The sequence below is a fragment of the Oncorhynchus mykiss genome, chromosome 5, assembly GCF_057628025.1.
Source record: "Oncorhynchus mykiss isolate SJ-2025 chromosome 5, ASM5762802v1, whole genome shotgun sequence".
Classification (NCBI taxonomy): domain Eukaryota; kingdom Metazoa; phylum Chordata; class Actinopteri; order Salmoniformes; family Salmonidae; genus Oncorhynchus; species Oncorhynchus mykiss.
The window spans coordinates 64,975,205-64,997,326 of record NC_143026.1 but is presented as its reverse complement, the minus strand read 5'-3'; the positions used below and the strand labels follow the sequence as shown (position 1 = coordinate 64,997,326).

The 22,122-nt window shown below is 42.5% G+C and overlaps 1 protein-coding gene across 1 annotated transcript; it reads right to left on the bottom strand.

Moving 5' to 3' along the window:
- Nucleotides 1-14,494: 14,494 nt before the first annotated feature.
- Nucleotides 14,495-16,807, bottom strand: foxq2 (forkhead box Q2). Its single transcript, XM_021601329.3, has 2 exons — nt 15,959-16,807; nt 14,495-14,991 (listed from the first exon to the last, which is right to left on the bottom strand). The coding sequence occupies exons 1-2, from the start codon at nt 16,391-16,393 to the stop codon at nt 14,617-14,619; spliced, it is 810 nt and encodes a 269-aa protein (XP_021457004.2). The 5' UTR covers nt 16,394-16,807; the 3' UTR covers nt 14,495-14,616.
- Nucleotides 16,808-22,122: the final 5,315 nt, after the last annotated feature.

Genomic DNA, 22,122 nt, shown 5'->3' with positions numbered 1-22,122 from the left:
ACAAGCTCACCGATGTACAATAAGCTGTTAACCCCACCCCCACCCCCCATTCTAAAACTACCAACCTCCACACCCGATAGAGCACTGGTTGCTAAGCGACAGAGGGAGAGATGGATTGAGAAGGCATAGTCGATCAATTCTACAGAGAGTGAGAGCAGAGAGAGAGAGCGAGAGAGAGAGAGAGAGAGAGAGAGAGAGAGTGACCCAGAGAAAGAGGAGAGGGGGAGAGGAGAGAAAGGCAAAATGCAGAGTGATTGCAATCATATTCCTGCTTTGAGTTGCAGAGAGGGGTTTGATATGATCCTTTGAAAAATATAGCTTTCTTAACAGTATCTTGCCTTGGCAAATAAATCCATCTCTAAAACTGTCCGCCTCTCAATCTCTTTTCAAATATTCCACTTTCATACGTTTATCACTACAAATTATAATCTGTTCACCCTCCCTATGTTGAATATTCACCAATTCATGAGAGAGTTTATACATTTAAATGTTAAACTCTCTCAGAATTTCTATCACACACACACACACACACACACACACACACACACACACACACACACACACACACACACACACACACACACACACACACACACACACACACACACACACACACACACACACACACACACACACACACACACACACACACACACACACACACACACACGCAATTACTCATGGCCAGCAGTAGCACATCTCCCCCAGTGTATGTGTGTCTGTGCAGAGCTTGGTGTTGAGCGCATCGACTGAGTATTGATCTCTCCACTCACCTCCCTGCAGTCAGCTCTTGTCCTACATAGCATGCCCTGTCTGATTTCTCCCTTAATGGCTTTTATCCAGCTCCAATCTTTATTTAAACTGAAAAGTAGGAATTAGCGCTCACTCCCATCCCACTCCCCCTTCCCCATCCTTTTCACCCTCCTCTCCAGGTAGTCAACACATCACTGAACCCCATTCCTCCTTTTCTGTCTTTCTCTTTCTGCCCATCCACATTTAACTTACTCCCCCCACCAACCTTGTTTGTCTTTCAGTGTGCTGGTAATGATTGTGGTGTCGTTTGTGTGTCTGTGTGACAGAGAAAGAGAGAGTAATAGCAACAGAAAGATCATATGAGTTTCAGTCATATAGTATCTGATATAACCAAAAATTAGCACCTAACTCATCAAACATCTCCTGAGAATCATCCTTTGCCGTATGTGATTTGCTGATTTCTGATTTGCGCATAATACCAAATAAATATTCAAGCTTGATATATATGTACATGTCATTTCCATCCTAGTGTCACTGACATTTCAGCCTGGGAATGGAAAGCATTTGTTCTCTGTGGAAGTCTTTGTTATTGATGGGCTTTCTTCATTGTGACTAGCTAAGCATTGGGTGCCTTGGGGAGGACCTGCTGCATGCCGTCACCCCACCATTCCATTCGGTTTGATTTGTTGTTCATAGAAGGAAGTGATTGCAGACTCTTATCTTGGCTGAGCAGAAAACAAGCCATACCAAATAAGACACGGCCGACTATCTGTGCTGGCACACACAATGGGGATTAATTGATCTCCTAATACCACCGATAAATCAATTCCTGCCTTCCCCTGGAGCTCATCTGTCCAATTGGAGGACTTATCGTTTGATCAACAGAGGCTCCCTGGCCAATAAGGAGGCAGGTGGGAGGGAGACTGACAGACAGCAGCATAGAGGTTAACCCTACTACGGCCAGGGGAGAGTCAATCAGAAAGCCATTGGCAGGAGAGTTGTTACTGAGCTGGATGGAATAGAGTGAGCGCTAAATACACAGAGCTACAGAGTGCCCTGTGTAGTACCGGCAAAGTTGGAGTGGGAAACGACTGCATACGAAGCCATCTATGGTCAGAGAACAATATCTAGTTGACAAAATATTCAGATACATCTAATAGGAATTAATGTGTTTGTTGAGTCCATTGATATCACAAAGCACACGAGTTACTGGAAACATTTGACAACATCATCAAGTATCATATGGTCACCCTTTCTGCTGGCCCCGCCCAGATAGCCCACCCTCTCCTCCTCCCATGCAGCCAAGTCTCTGCTCGGGGCATCGGCCATTTTCTCACAGTCGCATCCTGTTATCTCCACCTTCGTTTGATTCATCTCCATTAGACTATCGCTTCCATCCTCACCATCCCTCTCACTCTTCTTCGCCTTCTTTTGTCTCGCTCCTCGCTCTCCTCCTCTCCCTTATAAGCCGACATGCTGTTTCTGCCTTTCCCACAAACATGTTTTCGTCTTACAGCTCATATAATAAGGGGCTAAAAATATGCCTTTTTTTCTGGAGAGTATTGATTTTGCCCGTAGCATTGTCTATAGAGAGGGAGAGGAGAAAGAGAGAAGGAGAGTGGGAGGGGGAGATAAATTAACTAGCAGGAAAAAAGGGGAAAGGATTAGTCTGTGTCTGGTGATGCTCCCACCTTTTGTACGGCTGTACTTTAGCCTGTTGAAACATCATGGCACTGTACATTACAACACAACAGTAATCCCACTAAGTTGGTTAGGTTTTTCACCATTGTACCGTCCAACAGCACAGGTAGTGAACATGTGCAATATGTATGCATGTATAAATATGTACCATTATAGCCTACTGTCTACATACATTTTGTGATATGAAAGAACATTTGACAGGACTTACAATGGCATATGCTCACCAAATATGTTTTAGTGCTGTGAATGGCTGGCTCTTTTGGCACTTGTGTGTAATGGAAATGGAGAGAGCTGATCAATAGGCTATTGATCGTAGCTGGCCATAGTCAGGGGAATTGAGAGTGAAAATAGGAGGGAGTCGGGGTGGGGGCTGGCTGCAGGTTGAATTTTTTCAAATGCTCTATTTCAGAGATGACAAATAGTCTGTTTGAAACGAGGGGAGAATGGCAGAGCTGAAGCCTCTCCTTCCAGTATGCACTCTGTCTGAACAGAGATCAGACAGACTGGGTATCCCAGAAGTTGTCTCTTGGATCTGAGCTGAATCTACTACAAAGCAATGCAGGCTTTTAAGGCCACAGCAGCTTGTGTGTGGGGATCTCTGTTTAAAGGCTTTCAGATCCATCCAGCAGTGTTTTAAAGCACTGCAAGCACATACAGTCTAGGGATTTGTACTGCTGTCCAGGGTGCAAGAGTGCCTGGAACCCCAGGGGAAACAGACACACAGAACACATTGACCAGGTCCTATAATCGTACACCTGACACTGGAGGAGTGGATAGCAGAGGCACACCAACATTTTATAAAGGGGGCACTGATGATCTATTAATTTTGTGTGGAAAGAAAGAGTATATCTTTACTATACAAATGGATTACATTGAGGGGGCATGTAGGCTACCTCCTCAGTTTCAGTGGGTATACTGGCTGTGGTGGGCATTACCAGCTGGTAACCCAGGTCCACAGGAGCCATTGGTAAGGCATTGGTAAGTGGTTAGAGCCCTGGTCTATAAGTAAGTCTCCCTGAGAGAGGCCCCATACCTCAGTAAAAATGCAGCTGTAAATAATGTATTGAATGGAACCTTAAGGTCCAGAGGGAACAAGGGATGTGCTTATTATTATTTCTGGTTGCCTATTTATGCAGTGAAGGTTCAGACTGATCGGTTTCCAGCTTCATTCTCCATTATAATTTCAGCAGTCTATCCAAATCCATATCCAGAGGTAGGGCCTATAAATATATGTAGTCTTATTTTTCCATTTTGCCCTCAGGTTTGCATACAATAAACCTGTGCGCCCACATGTTTCTTGCCCTGGTTGGGGTTCATGTGTGTGTGTGTTACCTAGACCGGTATCCGAGGCGGATACATGGGACTAGGTGTGTGTGCCCTGTTAATGCGCAGAGCCATGATCCATTGATCTCTGTGCTGTGCAGGATGTCAAACATTTTAGCGCGGATCTTGTCCTTGTTATTGCCCTACACAAGCAGGCTGTTAATGCATTAAAAATCATTTCTCCCTATCTTTCCAAGCCTATTTCTGAGCCCTGCCCGGAGCAACACAAGAATATGCCTCCATTGTATCATATACCACACCTGACCCCCCTCCTTCCACAAACTGTTTCTCCCTGTCCTTCCATCCTCTTTGTCTTAATCAATCTTTACGACACCCGGTTGCATCTACCTAATGTTTCCGGACTTTATTTGTATCCCCTTTCAAAAATTCTTAATTAAGCCCGTTCTGTGTGTTTACAGTTGGGAAAATTACAATCTGACAGGGCTAATAAAATAACATTTGAGAGAGGAGGTCAAGAAAAGCATAGAGGGACCATTCTCTATGACGCTTACCTACTCCATCTACCACTCCATCTCTACCACTCTTTATCTCCCTCCATCCCACTCCTCACCGGCTGTTTAGGGCGACCTAGAAGGTGAATCAAATCAATGTATTTATGAAGCCTTTTTTTACATCAGCAGATGTCACAAAGAGCTTATACAGAAACCCAGCCTAAAACCACCAAACAGAAAGCAATGCAGATGTAGAAGCATGGAGAGAGGCCTACCATCATTTCAGAGCAGAGTCCAACCACACGTGTCTGAGGTCAGAGGTCATGGCAGGAACAAATAAGGAGTGGTTTCCTCAGCAACCTGAAAAGAAAGCAATAGACCCCAAACGACGCAAGAGATATTCAAAGGGAGCGTTTGGGAAATGCAAAGGGACATATAAGAGGCCCAGTTTCACACAACTTAGGTACATTTATTGGCTAAATGATTGGAATGGTACAACTTATTGGTAAAGAGTCTTACTTACTTTCAAATATTCTAGTGACCAACAAAAACTAAAATAAGTTAAATGAGTTTGAAGCACTTTTAAAGTGCATTATTTTCTTTTGTATGTATGTGCGCGAGCAACAGAGGAAAAGAGTGTGTGTATGTGCGCGTTCGAGATGTTTTATGTTGCTCGACACAGTCTGACAGGAGCAAAGCCCTGTAGAATTGAGCGTATTGTATTTCACACTCCACTGGACATATACCTCACATTGGATGTGAGAGAAATCCATTGTGGTCTGTAAGAACCTTTCAGAGGGCCTCTGTGAACACACCCTCACCTCCTATATGTCAGCCACACACACAGGCAACCCACTGCAGTGTGATGTGTTTGACTCTCACAAGAGGGTGTGTGTGAGTGTGTGAACTGAGAGAGAGAGAGAGAGAGAGAGAGAGAGAGAGAGAGCGGCTCTGAGTATGTGTCATAGGATCAGTGTGCGTGTGTGTGTGGAGTGTGTGTCTGAATGGCTGTCTTTAGTGAGTTAATCAGAGGAGAGGCCTGGAGAGTGTCAGGCAGCTCAGTTGAAGTGTCCTCAAGCCCTCTCACTGTGCGTTGACACCTCTTAACCCCAGTCTATCATCTATCACACTGACACGGCCTCTCCATTGACACTTGCCACCACCGTACAACGTACAGCCCTCTCCAAAGGCTGAGAGTCCACTACAGGGGTTGTTAGCGTAAGACAGTGTTCAGAACAGTAAAGCATGTGCATGGACTGTACAGGGCCTTCAGAAAGTATTCAGCCCCCTTTCCTTTTCCCACATTTTGTTACGTTACAGCCGTATTCTAAAATGGATTAAATATAAACAATCTAATCAATCTACACACAATACCCCATAATGACAAAGTGAAAACAGGTTTTTAGAAATGTTTGCAAATGTCTATTTCAAAAAAATTGAAATACCTTAAGATCCTTTGCTATGAGACTCGAAATTGAGCTCAGGTGCATCCTGTTACCATTGATTATCCTTGAGATGTTTCTACAACTTGATTGGAGTCCACCTGTGGTATATTCAATTGATTGGAGATGATTTGGAAAGGCACACATCTGTCTATATAAGGTCCCATAGTTGACAGTGCATTTCAGAGCAAAAACTAAGCCATGAGGTCCAAGGAATTGTCCTTAGCACTCCGAGACAGGATTGTGTCGAGGCACAGATCTGGGGAAGGGTACCAACAAATGTCTGCAGCATTGAAGGTCCCCAAGAACACAGTGGCCTCCATCATTCTTAAATGGAAGAAGTTTGGAACCACCAAGACTCTTCCTAGACCTGACTGCCTGGTCAACTGAGCAATCGGGGGAGAAGGGCCTTGGTCAGGGAGGTGACCAAGAACCCAATGGTCACTATGAAGGAGCTCTAGAGTTCCTCTGTGGAGATGGGAGAACCTTCCAGAAGGACAACCATCTCTGCAGCACTCCACCAATCAGGCCTTTATGGTAGACTGGCCAGACGGAAGCCACTCCTCAGTAAAAGGCACATGACAGCCCGATTGGAGTTTGCCAAAAGTCACCTAAAGACTCTCAGACCATGAGAAACAAGATTCTCTGGTCTGATGAATCCAATATTGAATTCTTTGGCCTGAATGCCAAGTGTCACATCTGGAGGAAACCTGTCACCATGCTTCATCTTAGGGATGCAGCATCATGCTGTGGGGATGTTTTTCAGCAGCAGGGACTGGGAGACTAGTCAGGATCAAGGCAAAGATGAACACAGTAAAGTACAGAGAGATGAAAACCTTCTCCAGAGTGCTCAGGACCTCAGATTGTGGCGAAGGTTCACCTTCCAGCAGGACAATGACCCTAAGCACACAGCCAAGACAATGCAGGAGTGCCTTGGGACAAGTATCTGAATGTCCTTGAGTGGCTCAGCCAGAGACCGAACTCGAACCCCAAAATCTCTGGAGAGGCCTGAAAATAACTGTGCAGCAATGCTCCCCATCAAACCTGACAGAGCTTGAGAGGATGTGCAGAGAAGAATGGGATAAACTCCCCAATTACAGGTGTGCCAAGCTTGTAGCATCATACCAAAGAAGACTCAAGGCTGTAAATCGCTGCCAAAGGTGCTTCAACAAAGTACTGAGTAAAGGGTCTGAATACTTGTGTAAATGTGATATTTCAGTTATTATTTTTATTTTTTTTGCTAACATTTCTAGAAACTGTTTTTGCTTTGTCATTATGGGGTATTGTGTGTAGACTGATGAGGAATACATTTTAATGCATTTTAGAATAAGGCTGTAACGTAACAAAATGTGGAAAAAGTCAAGGGGTCTAAATACTTTCCGAAGGCTCTGTATTGTATCAGAACCCCCCGGGATATTACATTGTAATGAATTCAAAAAGATCAAAGAAAATTAGGAGACGCTGATTCGTTCTGTAAAAATATGGATTCTAAAAGATGAAAATGAAGTATAATGACTTTCAGCTCCCATGACCATTCTCTGCATGCCTGTCACCTTCACGCTTATTATTCATTTATTGTGCAAATGGATAGATGGATAAAAAGATGGATTGAAGGGCCAGTGATGAAGTGAAAAACAGCATCCATCTGTATTACCCCAGAAACAATGCAAATGTGTCCTTCTCCTGTACAGCTGCCCAACGGAAGAGAGAGGGGTGTCAGTACTGTCCCTGGCCAGTGTAAGTGGGGTCAGGGGGTGACGGTCAGTGGAGGAAGGTGAAAGGTCACCGAGCAGTGGGTCTTGTTAAAATACCTTTTAGCCTCCTTCAGGGATGTTATGTAATGGCTCGGGGACTAGCTTGGCTTGCAGGGTGAGGGGGTGCTAGCTAGGAGAATGTACATGCACTTTGCTTGATGCATATTTATTACTCTTTTTTTATTTGGAATCAAAGTGAGTGCACAGAGGTCAAGAGGGTCAGGGTCAATGTTTATATATTTTTGGGGAAGGATTATTATCATTCCGTTTTACCTAAAGAGGATGTGTCTTTAAGTATCATACTTGAACCTTCTTGAACATTTTAATGTCATTGAATGTCATGAAAGGATGGTCTTCTTTCATCTTTATCTTTAATCTCGTGATAATAACCATATTCATTTTCATATGCTTTGCTCAATAGCCTTGTATCATGAGCGATGATATCCCCCTTTTACATCACAAATCTCCATCACTCTCTCCATATCATCATTGATCACTCCACATCCCCAGTCTCTCTCTCCCTCGGCTATCTTGCTCTTCACACCTCTAACCTCCCTCCATCCTCTAGCCTCACTGTAAAATTTGTCCTTATTCCCTGCTTCAGCAGGCTAACCGTGTGCTGTACCTTTTATCAGTCTAGAGCTGTTAAATTAATAAATTGATATTGACGAGCTATCAGCCGGGGGATAAATTATTTGGGAGCAGAAGGCCTGGGTCATATGACTTTTAGTACCCAGGATTCTGTAATTATTCCCTGCGAGTATGCTAGTGCATAACCCATCCCCCCATCCATACATTCGCACATTGGTCTATAAACATCCACACGTACAGTGGATTACAGGGGGCTGTGGGGAATACTGATGATCATTATTTCTGTCATATTCATCATGTCATCTTACATGGTTTAGAGCTGAATATTGTGCATTACTATTGGTATTAGCCTATCAATACACTCACAGAATACATACAGTATGTGCATCGTTGTTCATACAGTATGTGCAATATATGTATAGAACCAAATGCAAATTGTACACTATTGAGCCCGTATTCTGCCTTAAGGGCAGAATACCTACAGAAACAAACATATTGAAACATGGAATGTTATTCAGCAGACATTCCCATTATAAATGCCAAATTGGAGTTGATATCTAGGAGAAAGGTGACGACTGCAGATGAGGGGGCAATGAGCATGTCAGAGTGCCAATCATGGAAGCGCTCTCATTGCCCTCTGGCCACCACTAACCTCTTGACCCTGGCCATGGCCTAAAGGTTAAGGGTCACCAACAAGAGGATCACTGCTGGCCTGGCTGGAGAACCATCACCATAGCAACCCTGTCCCTGGGGAGGAAGAAAGGGAAAGGGCACTGGACTGCTCTAACATCTACCATCTCCCCCAACCAGGGGCTCCATCACATCTGTGCTGCTTTTAGAGATTTCCACTGCCCCTATGGCACACATTGGACTAGCAGAGAGTTGTATCCTTAGGCTTACAGTAGGAAATGTAGACACAAGGCATCTAGTAAGTGACCATTATCATGATCTATTTCCAATCAAGTGAGGATTGGGAGTGACACTCTCAAGCAATCTGATACTCTCCCAGAGAGAAAGGGCTGATCTCTTGAGATTCTCATCTGACAACAAATGGACATTTGTATCTTGTTCTGTGAAGTATTGTTTTCCTTGTCTTACTAAGATGTCTTGTTATGTCACTTATATTGTATACCCAGAAAATGACATGCAAGTCTAAATACTGCGCATGTAGGATTTCAATATAGTGCGATGAATATGAGGCCCACTGAAATATTTGTTCCAAATGATCGAAACAACGTTGAAGTTTACTGGCATCTTGCGTCATCTAGAGGCGAAATATCATATTGCTCTTTATGCAGCGCGGCACAATTGGTCCTTCACCGTCTCCGCTCTCCTCACTGCTCCTCCCGCAGAAAAAAATAATTCGGTCTGCCTCAGTCTCCCGGGAGCACCGGTCGATGCCTCGTCCTACCATATGTCTGAGCCCAGCTGCCAATCAACAGGTCAACGCGACCTCGGGGAGAGAGGGAGGGTTGTTGGGAGAGATCAAACAGTGTACCTCAGGGATGACAGATGCAGATGAAAAGAAAGGCAATAAAACATTGCTTCAAAGATGGCAACGGTGCACTGGGAAGCAAATTATTGTTAACAATAATGTGTAGAATAGCGCCTTGCATTCATGATGATCGATTGACTATTATGGGGCTTTTGATGCTCAGGCAGCCTTGGCTATTATTCCTACGCCATAGAGATAGGGGTTATGGTGCCAGCATAATGCTGATGTCTAATCTACCTGTTTCTATCTATTCAACAGCTTTACAAAACGTTGTTTCGACCTTTTCCAAAGTAATTGTTGGTCTATAACTATTCAAGAGTCCTCAAAATTGCGTAATTCTGTGTAAATTCATTCTATAGTTCGTGCATAATTCAGGTACATTTAAACCTTGACTAAATTTGGGTAATGTAAATGTTGACCAATTAAAATAATCTAACAGTTTTGACATGTTTATTGAAAGCATATGTTTATATTTTTGGCGGTGAAGTTGTGCTTCCTGTCTTATCAGTCGCATCCACAGTTTGAATGTCCTTTTTGAAGCTCTGTGGAGTCAGACATCAACCAATGTTTTGTCAACATTCATCAATAATGTCTCTTGTCAATCCACAATCAATCCAGGAGACACTACGACAGAGCAATAAAAGCAGCTTTGGAATGCTATAATGTGGCCATAACATGGCCATACGTTTTCATCATCATCATCACAGCAGGACTCATCTTCTTACCTCACTCTCAGATTTGTTAATCAGGAGCAAATCGTGGGCAGTAATCCCAGGCCCCCTGCACCCTTCCGCCTATCCTATTAGATTAAGGAGATACAGCACACAACCTAACACGCCTCCCTCTGCCGTGGCCCTACAAGCTGCGGCTACACTGACAGCCTTGGTCAACTTAAACACATAACTTGTGGCCATAATGCGTTGAATGGAGACATTCTTTAGTAAACGGAAAAATCTGATGTTGATGGACGTTCACATATTCCTAACATGTCTGGCATCTAGTTGTGTGCCGCAATGAGTTACGAAACAGCTGAAAGAATGACAATAGGAGAAATGCTTGAATGGAACATTGCATTCACCCTCAATTTGGGTGTACATCATTACTAACACTGTAACAACTTGTCAACATGTCTTTTGTGTTGAGATTATTTTTTTTTATAGGTGGTTCAGCATACTGTAGCCCAGTGTGTGTGTGTGTGTGTGTGTGTGTGTGTGTGTGTGTGTGTGTGTGCGCTGTAATGGAAAACTGTAATTTATACAGTAATTTTAAGTATTATTAACAGTAAAAAAAAAACACAAACATTTACTGCATCATACTGTAAATTATAATACATTGTGGGAAAACTGCTGTATTTTGAATGATACTGTAATTCCACCCCACAGAATACAGTACCGTACCAGACTGCCCAAACTATTTTGACCACTAGTGGGTGCATGGGATTGTTGTTTCTGGCGTATTGACATATTTTGAGATGTGCCTTGTAAGAGAATATATTTGTTGCAGTGAGAATGCTCTAGCAATTTAACTCCTATGTGGTACAGTGCACCATCAATTTAAATTGTATAGGGGACAGATTGGAGTGGCAGCAAGTCTTAAACCTTAAATGGTTAAGCATTTTGCCATATCTTTCTGGTCTGTTTCTCCTTTAGTCGCTGCCTGTTTGGAAACCATTTGTTAAGGCCTCTAGAAGTGCAAGTGATATAAAACACCAAATATTCATTAATATGCTTTAATGCATAAGCACTTTACCTACATTCTAAAAAGAAAAGGTTCCTGGAGTATCCTTTAGGGGTTCTTCAAATTGAAACTGTGGGGGAACCCCTATGAGTTCTTCGAAGAACCTTTGAAAACGTTTCTTCAAAGAACCCTTTTTCATGGATCCTCAAATAACCTTTTGAATAACCTTTTTGGGGGAGTTTTCAGTGCCAAGAACCCTAAGGTTCTTCTAAGAACTTTGAGGATTGTTGAACGCTTGTTGAACCCCTCATTTTTTTGAGTGTAACAGCCAACCTGCTTGCACCAATCCCATATTATTACAAACAAATACTGTGAAACACAAGCCTCTCCCCTCAATAAATGTCATTCATCCATTCATTCATTCATTCTGATTACGGTTGCATTTACTTTTACAGTATAATACAGTCAATACAATACAGTCAATACAATACAGTCACAGTACTTGCTTTGATACCATATTTCTATTACAGTAGGTGTAATATTAAATACAGAATTGTACTTGCCACCAAGCTGCCAGTATATTACTGTCAAATTAATGGTTACCCCTTTACAGTGTGTGTGTGTGTTTGTGTGATAGATGCAACCTGTTCAAAGCCTTGTTTCCTGCCAGCATGCAGAAAACATATGCAACAGAAGTAAAGCCCTAAAGCTTGCGAATTGAAGAGGATTTAATACAGAGTGCAATTCATGGGAATTAAACAAATTAGTGGTCCAATTAGCTTGTCCACAATGAACAGAGAGATTTGGTGAACAAAAATTAATTAGATGGATTTGTCATCGCTCTAATAAACAGAGAAGAAAATGGGGTTTTGACATGTTTGTCCACTGTATTTTTGTCTTTTCCCATAAATAAAGACATTCTCTTTTCTTTTTAGAATGTACTCTAATCTACCTTTCAGATGTATTGCCTTATCCAAATTTCCAATAATTGGTAAGCAAAAACTGCACATGAATTGACATAAACAAGCAGTATCAAAAGTCGATCTCTGACCTAATCCACTCAACAACAAAAAAAAAAACTCAAGAATTGTGAATTTAAATGCCAACCTTTGGAAATTACATCTCAGTTTCCTATCGATGGAATAACTGACAGCTGATGATTGACTTTTCTTTTTTTATGATAATCTTGTTGTATTCTCCAGATATAATTATCTGACCATGCTACTGCATATTTTAACACTTTTTGCCCTTTGATAAAGAAATATGGAGCCAGTTCTCTATACATTCTCAGACCGGTATAAAGATCAGTATTATTGTATATGGTATAATATACCTTTCACATTTCCAGTTGAACTGTTGTTTCTGATTGGACTCGTCCCCTTATATCTTTTACTTGTTGTTGCCAGTGAAGACTTTGACAATGGTCCCCTTTACACGCTCATACCTGCACCTTCACTTCTCCGCGCCACCCACTCCCCCGACCCTTCTGCCACCTCCTTCCCTTTACCTCCCTCCCCCTTCCGTTCCCTACCCTCCCTTCCCCCTCACCTCACCTCCTGCAGTGTCTCCTCACCACAGGAACGGTAACAGATTACACTGTGTGATAAGCTTCCTATTTTTTGAAACTCCTTGGGATCTCTGGGATTATCCGGGTGCTTATCCCCTGAGTCGACTTTGGGAAGCCTGCTTTAGTCTCTTAGGGCACAAGATTTGGCATCCCGGCATCTCTGACTAATTAGCATCTAAACTAGGCCGGGCTTCAGGAGTGGGCTCACTTTTAACACCCTGAATCCACACACAACCACACATTGGAACACACAGGAACACACAACCACAAAAATACACACAGACACACAAAGGTAGAAGCACGCATGCACGTATTCAAGCATACACATGCACAGTTAATGAACTGTACCACCTGGAGTACCAAATGTCTTCTCAGAACAGTCATCTGTACAGTACTATGTCAGTACAGTCATCTGTACGGTACAATATTCTGTACATACTGTATAAGTTACTGTAAAGCAGGGGTTGGAACCAAAAATATTTTTCATTCTGAACAGAACCATTCTTTTTTGTTGTTTCATTCCACTGTTCCGACCAGCGAAATAAAGTTCTGAACCAGTGTTTATCGTTCCGTTCTGTTCGTTTTCTTTACATTTAGCTCTAAATGACATTTCTTCACCAATCAGTGCGGATAGAGTAGCTTGCTGTAGAGTGGGTAAGCGATTGAATCTGTACACGAAAGTCGTTTAGAGCAAATTGTATTTTGCCGTAACAGCATAGTTGAATCATAATGAAAGACAAACACACACACTGTGCTACCAGTCACAGTGTAGGGCACGAGATGCAACTGAAATGTTGAGGGTGAGGATGGAGGAAGCTTCCCTTGAAGCAATGGACATTTTGTTATCTGAATTAGGCCCACAGAATTATACCTACGGGGGAGGAACTTCTATAGAGGAACTTCAAATGTCTTTGAACTTCTGAGTTGGTTTAAAGTTGGACCAGAGCAAGCGTTAGCTAGCTAGCTTGTGTGTGCATAGCGGCACTAGAAATAAAAACACATCTTACCTTTTTGTAGTTAATAAATCCAAATGTGAAGCGTGATAACTATAGTATCCTTAACTAGCATTGAAAAAGTCAACCTATTCTTCTCTAATTTAACATCTCTCCCTAATTTCTGAATTACGCTTGTACCATTGTCAGTAGGCTTCAGTAACCTATGTTTCAGAGGGGAGGGGCAGGTAGCCTACACACACGCACACCTACTAGCAAAGATTTCTAGTTGTCAGACAGACGCTGGAATACGTTTCAGAGTGAAGGCTTTACGTAGGGGCTTTGTTGGCACTTTGTTTGTTGTGTGGGACTGAACAAAATGCCCAGAATGTTAGTAACCGGTTCCCATGCTTTTAAAATAACGGTTCTGTTCCAGAACAGTATAGATCACTTTTTTTTCAGTTAGCGTTCTGTTCTTCAAATCATTTTGTTAGTTTCCGGTTTTTGGTCAACCAGTTCCAACCCTTGCTGTAAAGTGCTTTATTTATAGATTTAAAATATTCTCATTCTGTGTAAGCATTTCTCATGTTTGACAGAAATCATTGACACATTGTTGGTTAGGTTTTTTTGTTTATTTATTTGAAATTGTTGAAGATATATAAAATAATGCAATATGTTCATCAATATATTTACAATTCTATTTCTTCATATACAGTACTCATCAAATACAATATACATAATATTACAGTACAAATCTGGTGTATCACATTTCAAACAATAAATAGTGCAATATAGTACTTTGGTGCTTTGGTACTCTTATTTGTGCCAGCTAGCCACAGATTTCACAGTCATACTCAATACATCTCTCTCAGCCACCTGTCATACAAAGAGTAGTTCAACATCAAACATGCATCCAATTCTATGTGGTGCTATTGAACCGGAGCGTGGAGGGATGGGTGTCGTCTGACATACTGGCTAGCCCAGCTCCAATACATCCTGGCTGAGAGGCAGGACAGAGGGTGGGCCATGGAGAAAGGGTGGGCTGGAGGGCAGCACCAGCACGGCACCCCCCTGGGCCTGTTGAGGGGGTAATAGGGTGCGTGCAGGGCATACGGGAGCTGTCCTGTCACCCTGCGGATCCTGCGGCGAGCTCGGCGGCGATGGTAGTCCCCATTGGAGAAGTCCTGGAAGTTAGCGGGGTGGATGGCCCAGAAATGGCCTTTACCATTGTCACTCCGACCAGCCTTCACAAAGCATTCGTTCAGAGACAGGTTGTGTCTGACGCTGTTCCTCCAGTTCTTATCCTATAGGACAACAATAATGTTCACATATGAGACATGAAGAATAAAGGTGATTCATGAACTAAGTGTTGTATGTGGCCCTGGAACAGAAATGATCCAACATCATCCTTGTACTCAATTATTAGAAACCAAAAATGGCATTCCCTCATGGCTGAATCCACCGTATACATTGTACAGAGAATATTAACAATTTTCCCTTGCATTTATTTCATTGGTGCCAGGCCATGTAAAGGGCCATAGTGACGATTGGTTATGGTTGTTTGAGTTGACTGACTGACGAAACCACCACCTTCACCTTGTTTGATTCCCCTAATCCCATGAGGTAAACCTGTTGTTACACCTGTTAAAGAGCTAGTTTTAGTTCTTAACCCGTTGCGGCTATCAACAGAATTACCTGCAGCCTTTAGGTTACTCAGTTAGACCTTCCATGCAACAACATAATCAGCTGAGCCAGGTTCATGCATGCAGTAATTCTACCCATTACCGTGCCAGATCACCCTTTTTCAACAGTTCACAATGGGAATATAGTGAAAAGAGAAAACGGCAGATATACTTTTTTCACGCTCTTTATTTTAAGATGCTGTCTTTTGACTACAGTGGAGGATGTGCGTAATGAATAGTACTTTAGGTTTTTGGAAACTTTCCACACACTAGTCATTTCTTGATCAAACAGCTTTGCAAATGTTTTTCTCATGAGCATCTAATGTTATGCAGTTAAATTGATTAGAATTACAGACTATTGCCAATACAGGGAGCTGGCAATGTAAATTCCAATTCAATTCAGTCCGTGTTTGAAGTGAACTAAAATAGAATTTCAAGAACCAAAAACAATCGGCTTTGAAAATAAATGGCACTCTTTTCAATTCCGAATTGGAATGTACCTCCTGAATTGAAATTAAACTGATCCCAACCCTATTTCAGACAAATATTCCACTTGGAATGAACCCTGAATTGAATCACTTGGACATACCTTGCTCTTGAAGTAGGGGTAGCTATCCATGATCCAGTGATAGATGTCACACAACAACAGCTTCTTCTCCTCTGAAGCAAGTATGGCCATAGAGATAAGGGCGATGTAGGACTGGGTGGGCTTGTCCCGTGGACTGTCTGTAGTGGTCGCCTCTTGATCTTCTTTCACTTTGACCTCCTCCTCCTCTTCATCCTCCTCCTCTGACCCCTCTTCTCCTTCGGGCCCCTTCTCAGGGCTCCCAAGTTCGATACTTTCCCTCTCTGAGAGGATGTCAGGACTCCGCTCCTCCACTGGACTATGAGAGGTCTGCTCTGCTGGGGGACTCTTTGCCTCCTCTCTCATGCTCTTACTGTCCTTGTTGTACAGCAGGTAGTCTATGGTGAAGCGTAGTCCCAAGCGCTCCCGGCCAGTGTTGCAGCTGCTTCTGTCCTCCATGGGCCTTCTTGGACTTTTAAGGCAGTTGCTAACACTTTAAATGTAGATGACCTATTTCCACCACAATACAATCCTCAGATTCTTCACAGATGTTTTTGTTGCTCAGTTTCCCAGTGCTGGTCTATGACACTGCTGTGCATCAAGTAAGATGCCTCTCTCCAATGTACTTTGGGCTAAGTAAGTTAATGACTGCAGTCTCTTTGGTCACAAGATCAAGTTAGGACAATTAAATGGGATAGTCCCAATTTACCCTGATTGTTTGGTAACTCAACTCAATGTGATGCCAAAGCCTGTATAGGTTAAGGACAATCAAACGTGTTATACCACATTGATCTGATAGAAGAAGAAGAAAATGAAGGAAAAAAAGAATTTATGCAGTGTTATTTCCTTCCTCAAATGTATCTTGTGAAAACTAGATCAGAATGGATCAGAGTTGTGATGGTACCACTATTTAAACGTCTGTAAATGTTTCCCTCACAGTGAGGGGCAATAGAGACAGGAGAAGCAGAGGTAGGGGGTCTAATCAAGGCCGATTAATTTTATTAAACCACAGCAAATCTTTGTAATTATGGGAGATTAAACACTGATTTAGTAGGACATGGTGTTCAGAGGGTGCTTCAGCAGCACCAAAAGGCATTTAAACAGCATTATCCCTACTTAAATGGGTTTGGACGGAGGATGCTCCGTATAGTGCACATTATCAGAGTTACTGTAAGAGATTCTGTTATAAAACAGTAGTACATTTGCCATAAATTAGGTACTATAATAAAAAAAAACATCACTACAGCATGATGCTGCCACCTCCATGCTTTACCGTAGGGATGGGGCAAGGTTTCCTCCAGAAGTGAAGCTTGGCATTCAGGCCTTGTTTTCATCAGACCAAAGAAATGGGCTGTCATGTGCCTTTTACCCGAGGAGTTGCTTCCGACCAGCCACTCTACCATAAAGGCCTGATTGGTGGAGTGCTTCTGAGATGGTTGTCCTTCTGGAAGGTTCTTCCATCTCCACAGAGGAAATCTGGAGCTATGTCAGAGAGACATCGGGTTCTTGGTCACCTCCCTGACCAAGGCCCTTCTCCCCTGATTGCTCTGAATACTTATGTAAATAATGTATTTCTGTATTTTATTTGTTATAAATTAGCAAACCTTTCTAAAAACCTGTTTTCACTTTGTCATTAATGGGATTGATGAGGGAAAAAGAATTTAATCCATTTTAGAATAAGGCTGTAATGTAACAAAATGTGGACTACTTTCCAAATGCACTGTACAGGCTAATGACAGAAGAGAAGCTGCATGTATGTAACTATAGACAAGTTGAGTGACGAACAGCCAACCAAAATGTTGGAAATTATAAGCAGAAACGTATCTAAATCAAACAAAAGAAATCCTGCACCCCCTGTCAAAAAATTATTTGGCCTGTTAACGGGTTAGGGTTGGGTGCTGGCCTATATTATTAATATTTTTTTCAGGGGGGTGCTGCAGCACCATCAGCACCCCTCATACCCCTTGACTTATTCCACATTTTGTTGTCTTACAGCCTGCATTCAAAATGGATGAAAATGTATTCTCACCCATCTACACACAATTACCCATAATGACAAAGTGAAAACATGTTTTTAGAAAAATGAAATAAATAAATATGTTATTTACATATTCACACCCCTGTAGAAACTCCTTTGGTAGCAGTTACAGTTGTGAGTCTTTCTGGGTAAGTCTCTAAGAGCTTTCCAGGCCTGGATTGTGCAACATTTGCCCGTTATTCTTTTCAGAATTCTTCAAGATCTTTCAAATTGGTTGTTGGCCATTAATAGAAAACCATTTTCAGATTTTGGAATAGATTTTCAGGTAGATTTAAGTCAAAACAGTAACTCGGCCACTCAGGAACATTCACTGTCTTCTTGGTAAGCAACAGTGTAGATTTTGGCTTTGTGTTTTAGCATACCCATAAGATGTTGCAGTCATCATTATACTTGAAAGTATGGAGAGTGGTACTCAGTAATATGTTGTATTGGATTTTTCCTAAACATAACATTTTGTATTCAGGATTTTGCTTTACCACATTTTTGCAGTATTACTTTAGTGCCTTGTTGCAAACAGGATGCCTGCATGTTTTGTATTAATTTTATTCTATACAGGACTCCTTCTTTTCCCTCCGTGTCAATTTAAAAAAACATTTTTATTTCACCTTTATTTAACCAGGTAGGCCGGTTGAGAACAAGTTCTCACAACTGTGACCTGGCCAAGATAAAGAAAAGCAGTGTGACAAAAACAACAACATAGAGTTACACGTGGGATAAACAAACGTACAGTCAAAAACACAATAGAAAAATATAAGTAAGATTAGGGAGTTAAGGCAATATATTGTCCACAGTGGCAAAATAATTACAATTTAGCATTAACACTGGAGTGACAGATGTGCAGATGAGGATGTGCAAGTTGAGATACTGGGGTGCAAAAGAGCAAAAATAAACAACAATTTGTGGAATGAGGTAGTTGGGTGGGCTATTTACAGATGGGCTGTGTACAGGTGCAGTGATTGGTAAGCTGCTCTGACAGGTGATGCTTAAAGTTAGTGAGGGAGATACAAGTCTCCAGCTTCAGTGATTTTTGCAATTCTTTCCAGTCATTGGCAGCAGAGAACTGGAAGGAAAGGCGGCCAAATGAGGAGTTGGCTTTGGGGGTGACCAGTGAAATATACCTGCTGGAGTGTGTGCTACGGGTGGGTGTTGCTATGGTGACCAGTGAGCTGAGATAAGGCGGGGCTTTACCTAGAAAATACTTATATATGACCTGGAGCCAGTGGGTTTGGCGACGAATATGAAGCGAGGCCCAGCCAACGAGAGCATACAGGTCGCAGTGGTGGGTAGTATATGGGGCTTTGGTGACAAAACGGATGGCACCGTGATAATCAAATCAAATCAAAGTTTATTTGTCAAGTGCGCTGAATACAACAGGTAGACCTTACAGTGAAATGCTTACTTAAAGGCTCTAACCAATAGTGCAAAAAATGTATTAGGTGAACAATAGGTAGGTAAAGAAATAAAACAACAGTAAAAAGACAGGCTATATACAGTAGCGAGGCTATTAAAGTAGCGAGGCTACATACAGACACCGGTTAGTCAGGCTGGTTGAGGTAGTATGTACATGTAGAGATGTTTAAAGTGACTATGCATATATGATGAACAGAGAGTAGCACTAGCATAAAAGAGGTGTTGGTGGGTGGTGGGACACAATGCAGATAGCCTGGTTAGCCAATGTGCGGGAGCACTTGTTGGTCAGCCCAATTGAGGTAGTATGTACATGAATGCATATTTAAAGTGACTATGCATATATGATAACGACAACGGACCGCAGACAGTGTCCCACAAATTGGCCACGTTTCTACAGGTGAATGGCAGACAGCACATCAGGTCTGCACCGTGTCATCTATCTACTAACAAGCTGGCACAGAGGCTTGTACAGACCATGAAACATGCCTTAAAAGCATCTCAGGGTCAAGGGACACAGCACCAATGTCTGCACAGCTTCCTGCTATCCTACAAGGACACGTCACATTCACCCACCAAGGCTTCGCTTGCATCGCTTCTCCTGAAGAGAGAGCTACACACAAGCTTTGACCTACTCAAACTGTGGGTATGCAAAGGAGACAGTACGACGTTAACAGGAGAGCCAAGTCAAACGTTGTGAACTGAGAGCAAAGGACATTACTTTTAATTTTGGAGAAACTGTCTTAGCTAGGAACTACCTCAGAGGACCAAAGTGGGTTCCTGCTACAGTCATTGCTCAGACTGGTTCTATGTCCTACTGTACACTATCCAGCCTGCAGAGGACGTCATCTGGAAAAGGCACACATATCAGTTACTGTTGAGTAAAGCCACACTGACAGAACTACCAGAGTGGTCCAGAACTATTACTGGGTGACACCCTGACCCAGCAGTCGTCACCTAGGGCAGTGTTTCCGAACTCCAGTCCTCGAGTACCCCGAACAGTACACATTTTCACTGTAACCCTGGACAAACTCATCAAGGGCTTGATAATGATAATGGCGCTGGAAGAGATGGCTGCCGTTTTACGGTCCCCTAACCAATTGTGCTATTGTGTGTGTTTCTTTCACATTATTTGTAACTTAATTTGTACATAATGTTTCTGCCACCGTCTCTTATGACTGAAAAGAGCTTCTAGATATCAGGACAGCGATTACTCACCTTGTACTGGAAGATTATTTTTTCTTTAACGAGTCGAACGCAAAGGATTTACTTCAGACACCCGACAAGGCCCTCATCCCTGTCATTCTCAGGAGAAAGAGATAGAGATATTTGGACGTAGGTCTGGGTGCCTTGTAAGGATCCGAAGGCGAGTGGGTAATCTGCCTTCACCATCAGTCTTATTAGCCAACGTACAATCATTGGATAACAAAACAGACAAACTATGATCACGTATATACTACCAACGTGCCATTAAAAACTGTATTATCTTATGTTTCACTGAGTCGTGGCTGAACAACGACATGAATAACATGAAGCTTGCGGATTTTAAGTTGCACCGGCAAGATAGAACAGCCACCTCTGGTAAGACAAGGGGTGGCGGTCTGAGTATATTTGTAAAAAAAAACAGCTGGTGCACAAAATCTAATAGTGTGGAAGTCTCAAGGTTTTGCTCTCCTGAGGTAGAGTATCTCGTGATAAGCTGTGGACCACACTATTTACCAAGAGAGTTTCATCTATATTCTTCGTAGGTGTCTATTTACCACCACTAACTGATGCGGGCACTAGACTGCATTCAATGAGCTGTATACGGCCATAAGCAAACAGGAAAACACTTACCCAGAGGCGGCACTCCTAGTGGCCGGGGACTTTAATGCAGGGAAATTTTAATCCATATTACCTCATTTCTATCAGCATGTTAAATGTGCAACCAAAGCGAAAAAACTATAGTCCATCTTTACTCCACACACAGAGACACATACAAAGCTTTCCCTAGCCCTCCATTTGGCAAATCTGACCATAATTATATCCTCCTCATTCCTGCATACAAGCTAAAACTAAAGCAGGAAGCACCAGTGACTTGGTCAATGAAGAAGTGGTCAGATGAAGCAGATGTTAAGCTACGGGACTGTTTTGCTAGCACAGACTGGAATATGTTCCAGGGATTCTTCTGATGGCATTGAGGAGTACACCACATAAGTCACTGGCTTCATCACAGATGACGTTGTCCCCACAGTGACTGTATGTACCCCAACCAGAAGCCAAGGAATACAGGCAACATCCGCACTGAGCTAAAAGCTAGAGCTGTCGCTTTCAAGGAGCGGGACTCTAACCCGGAAGCTTAAAATAAATCCCGCTATGCCCTCAGACAAACTATCAAACAGGCAAAGCGTCAATACAGGACTAAGATCGAATCGTACTACACCAGCCTCAACACTCGTCGGATGTTGCAGGGCTTGCAAACTATTACAGACTACAAAGGGAAGCACAGCCGCGAGCTGCCCAGTGACACGAGCCTACCAGATGATAGAAATTACCTCTACGCTCGCTTTGAGGCAAGCAACACTGATGAGAGCATCAAATGTACGGATGACAGTGTGATTACGCTCTCCGTAGCGGATGAGAGTAAAACCTTTAAACAGGTCGACATTCGCAAGACAGATTACCAGGAAGTGAACTCTGAGCATGCGCTGACCAAGAGGCAAGTGTCTTCACTGACAACCTGTCCCTGACTAAGTCTGTATTA

What these genes read in the sequence shown, in the direction of transcription:
- foxq2 (XM_021601329.3), bottom strand. Translation starts at nt 16,393, where the DNA reads ATGGAGGACAGAAGCAGCTGCAACACTGGCCGGGAGCGCTTGGGACTA. An exon ending in ACCCCTACTTCAAGAGCAAG is followed by an intron (nt 14,992 to 15,958) that starts GTATGTCCAAGT and finishes GTTGTCCTATAG; the next exon opens with GATAAGAACTGGAGGAACAG.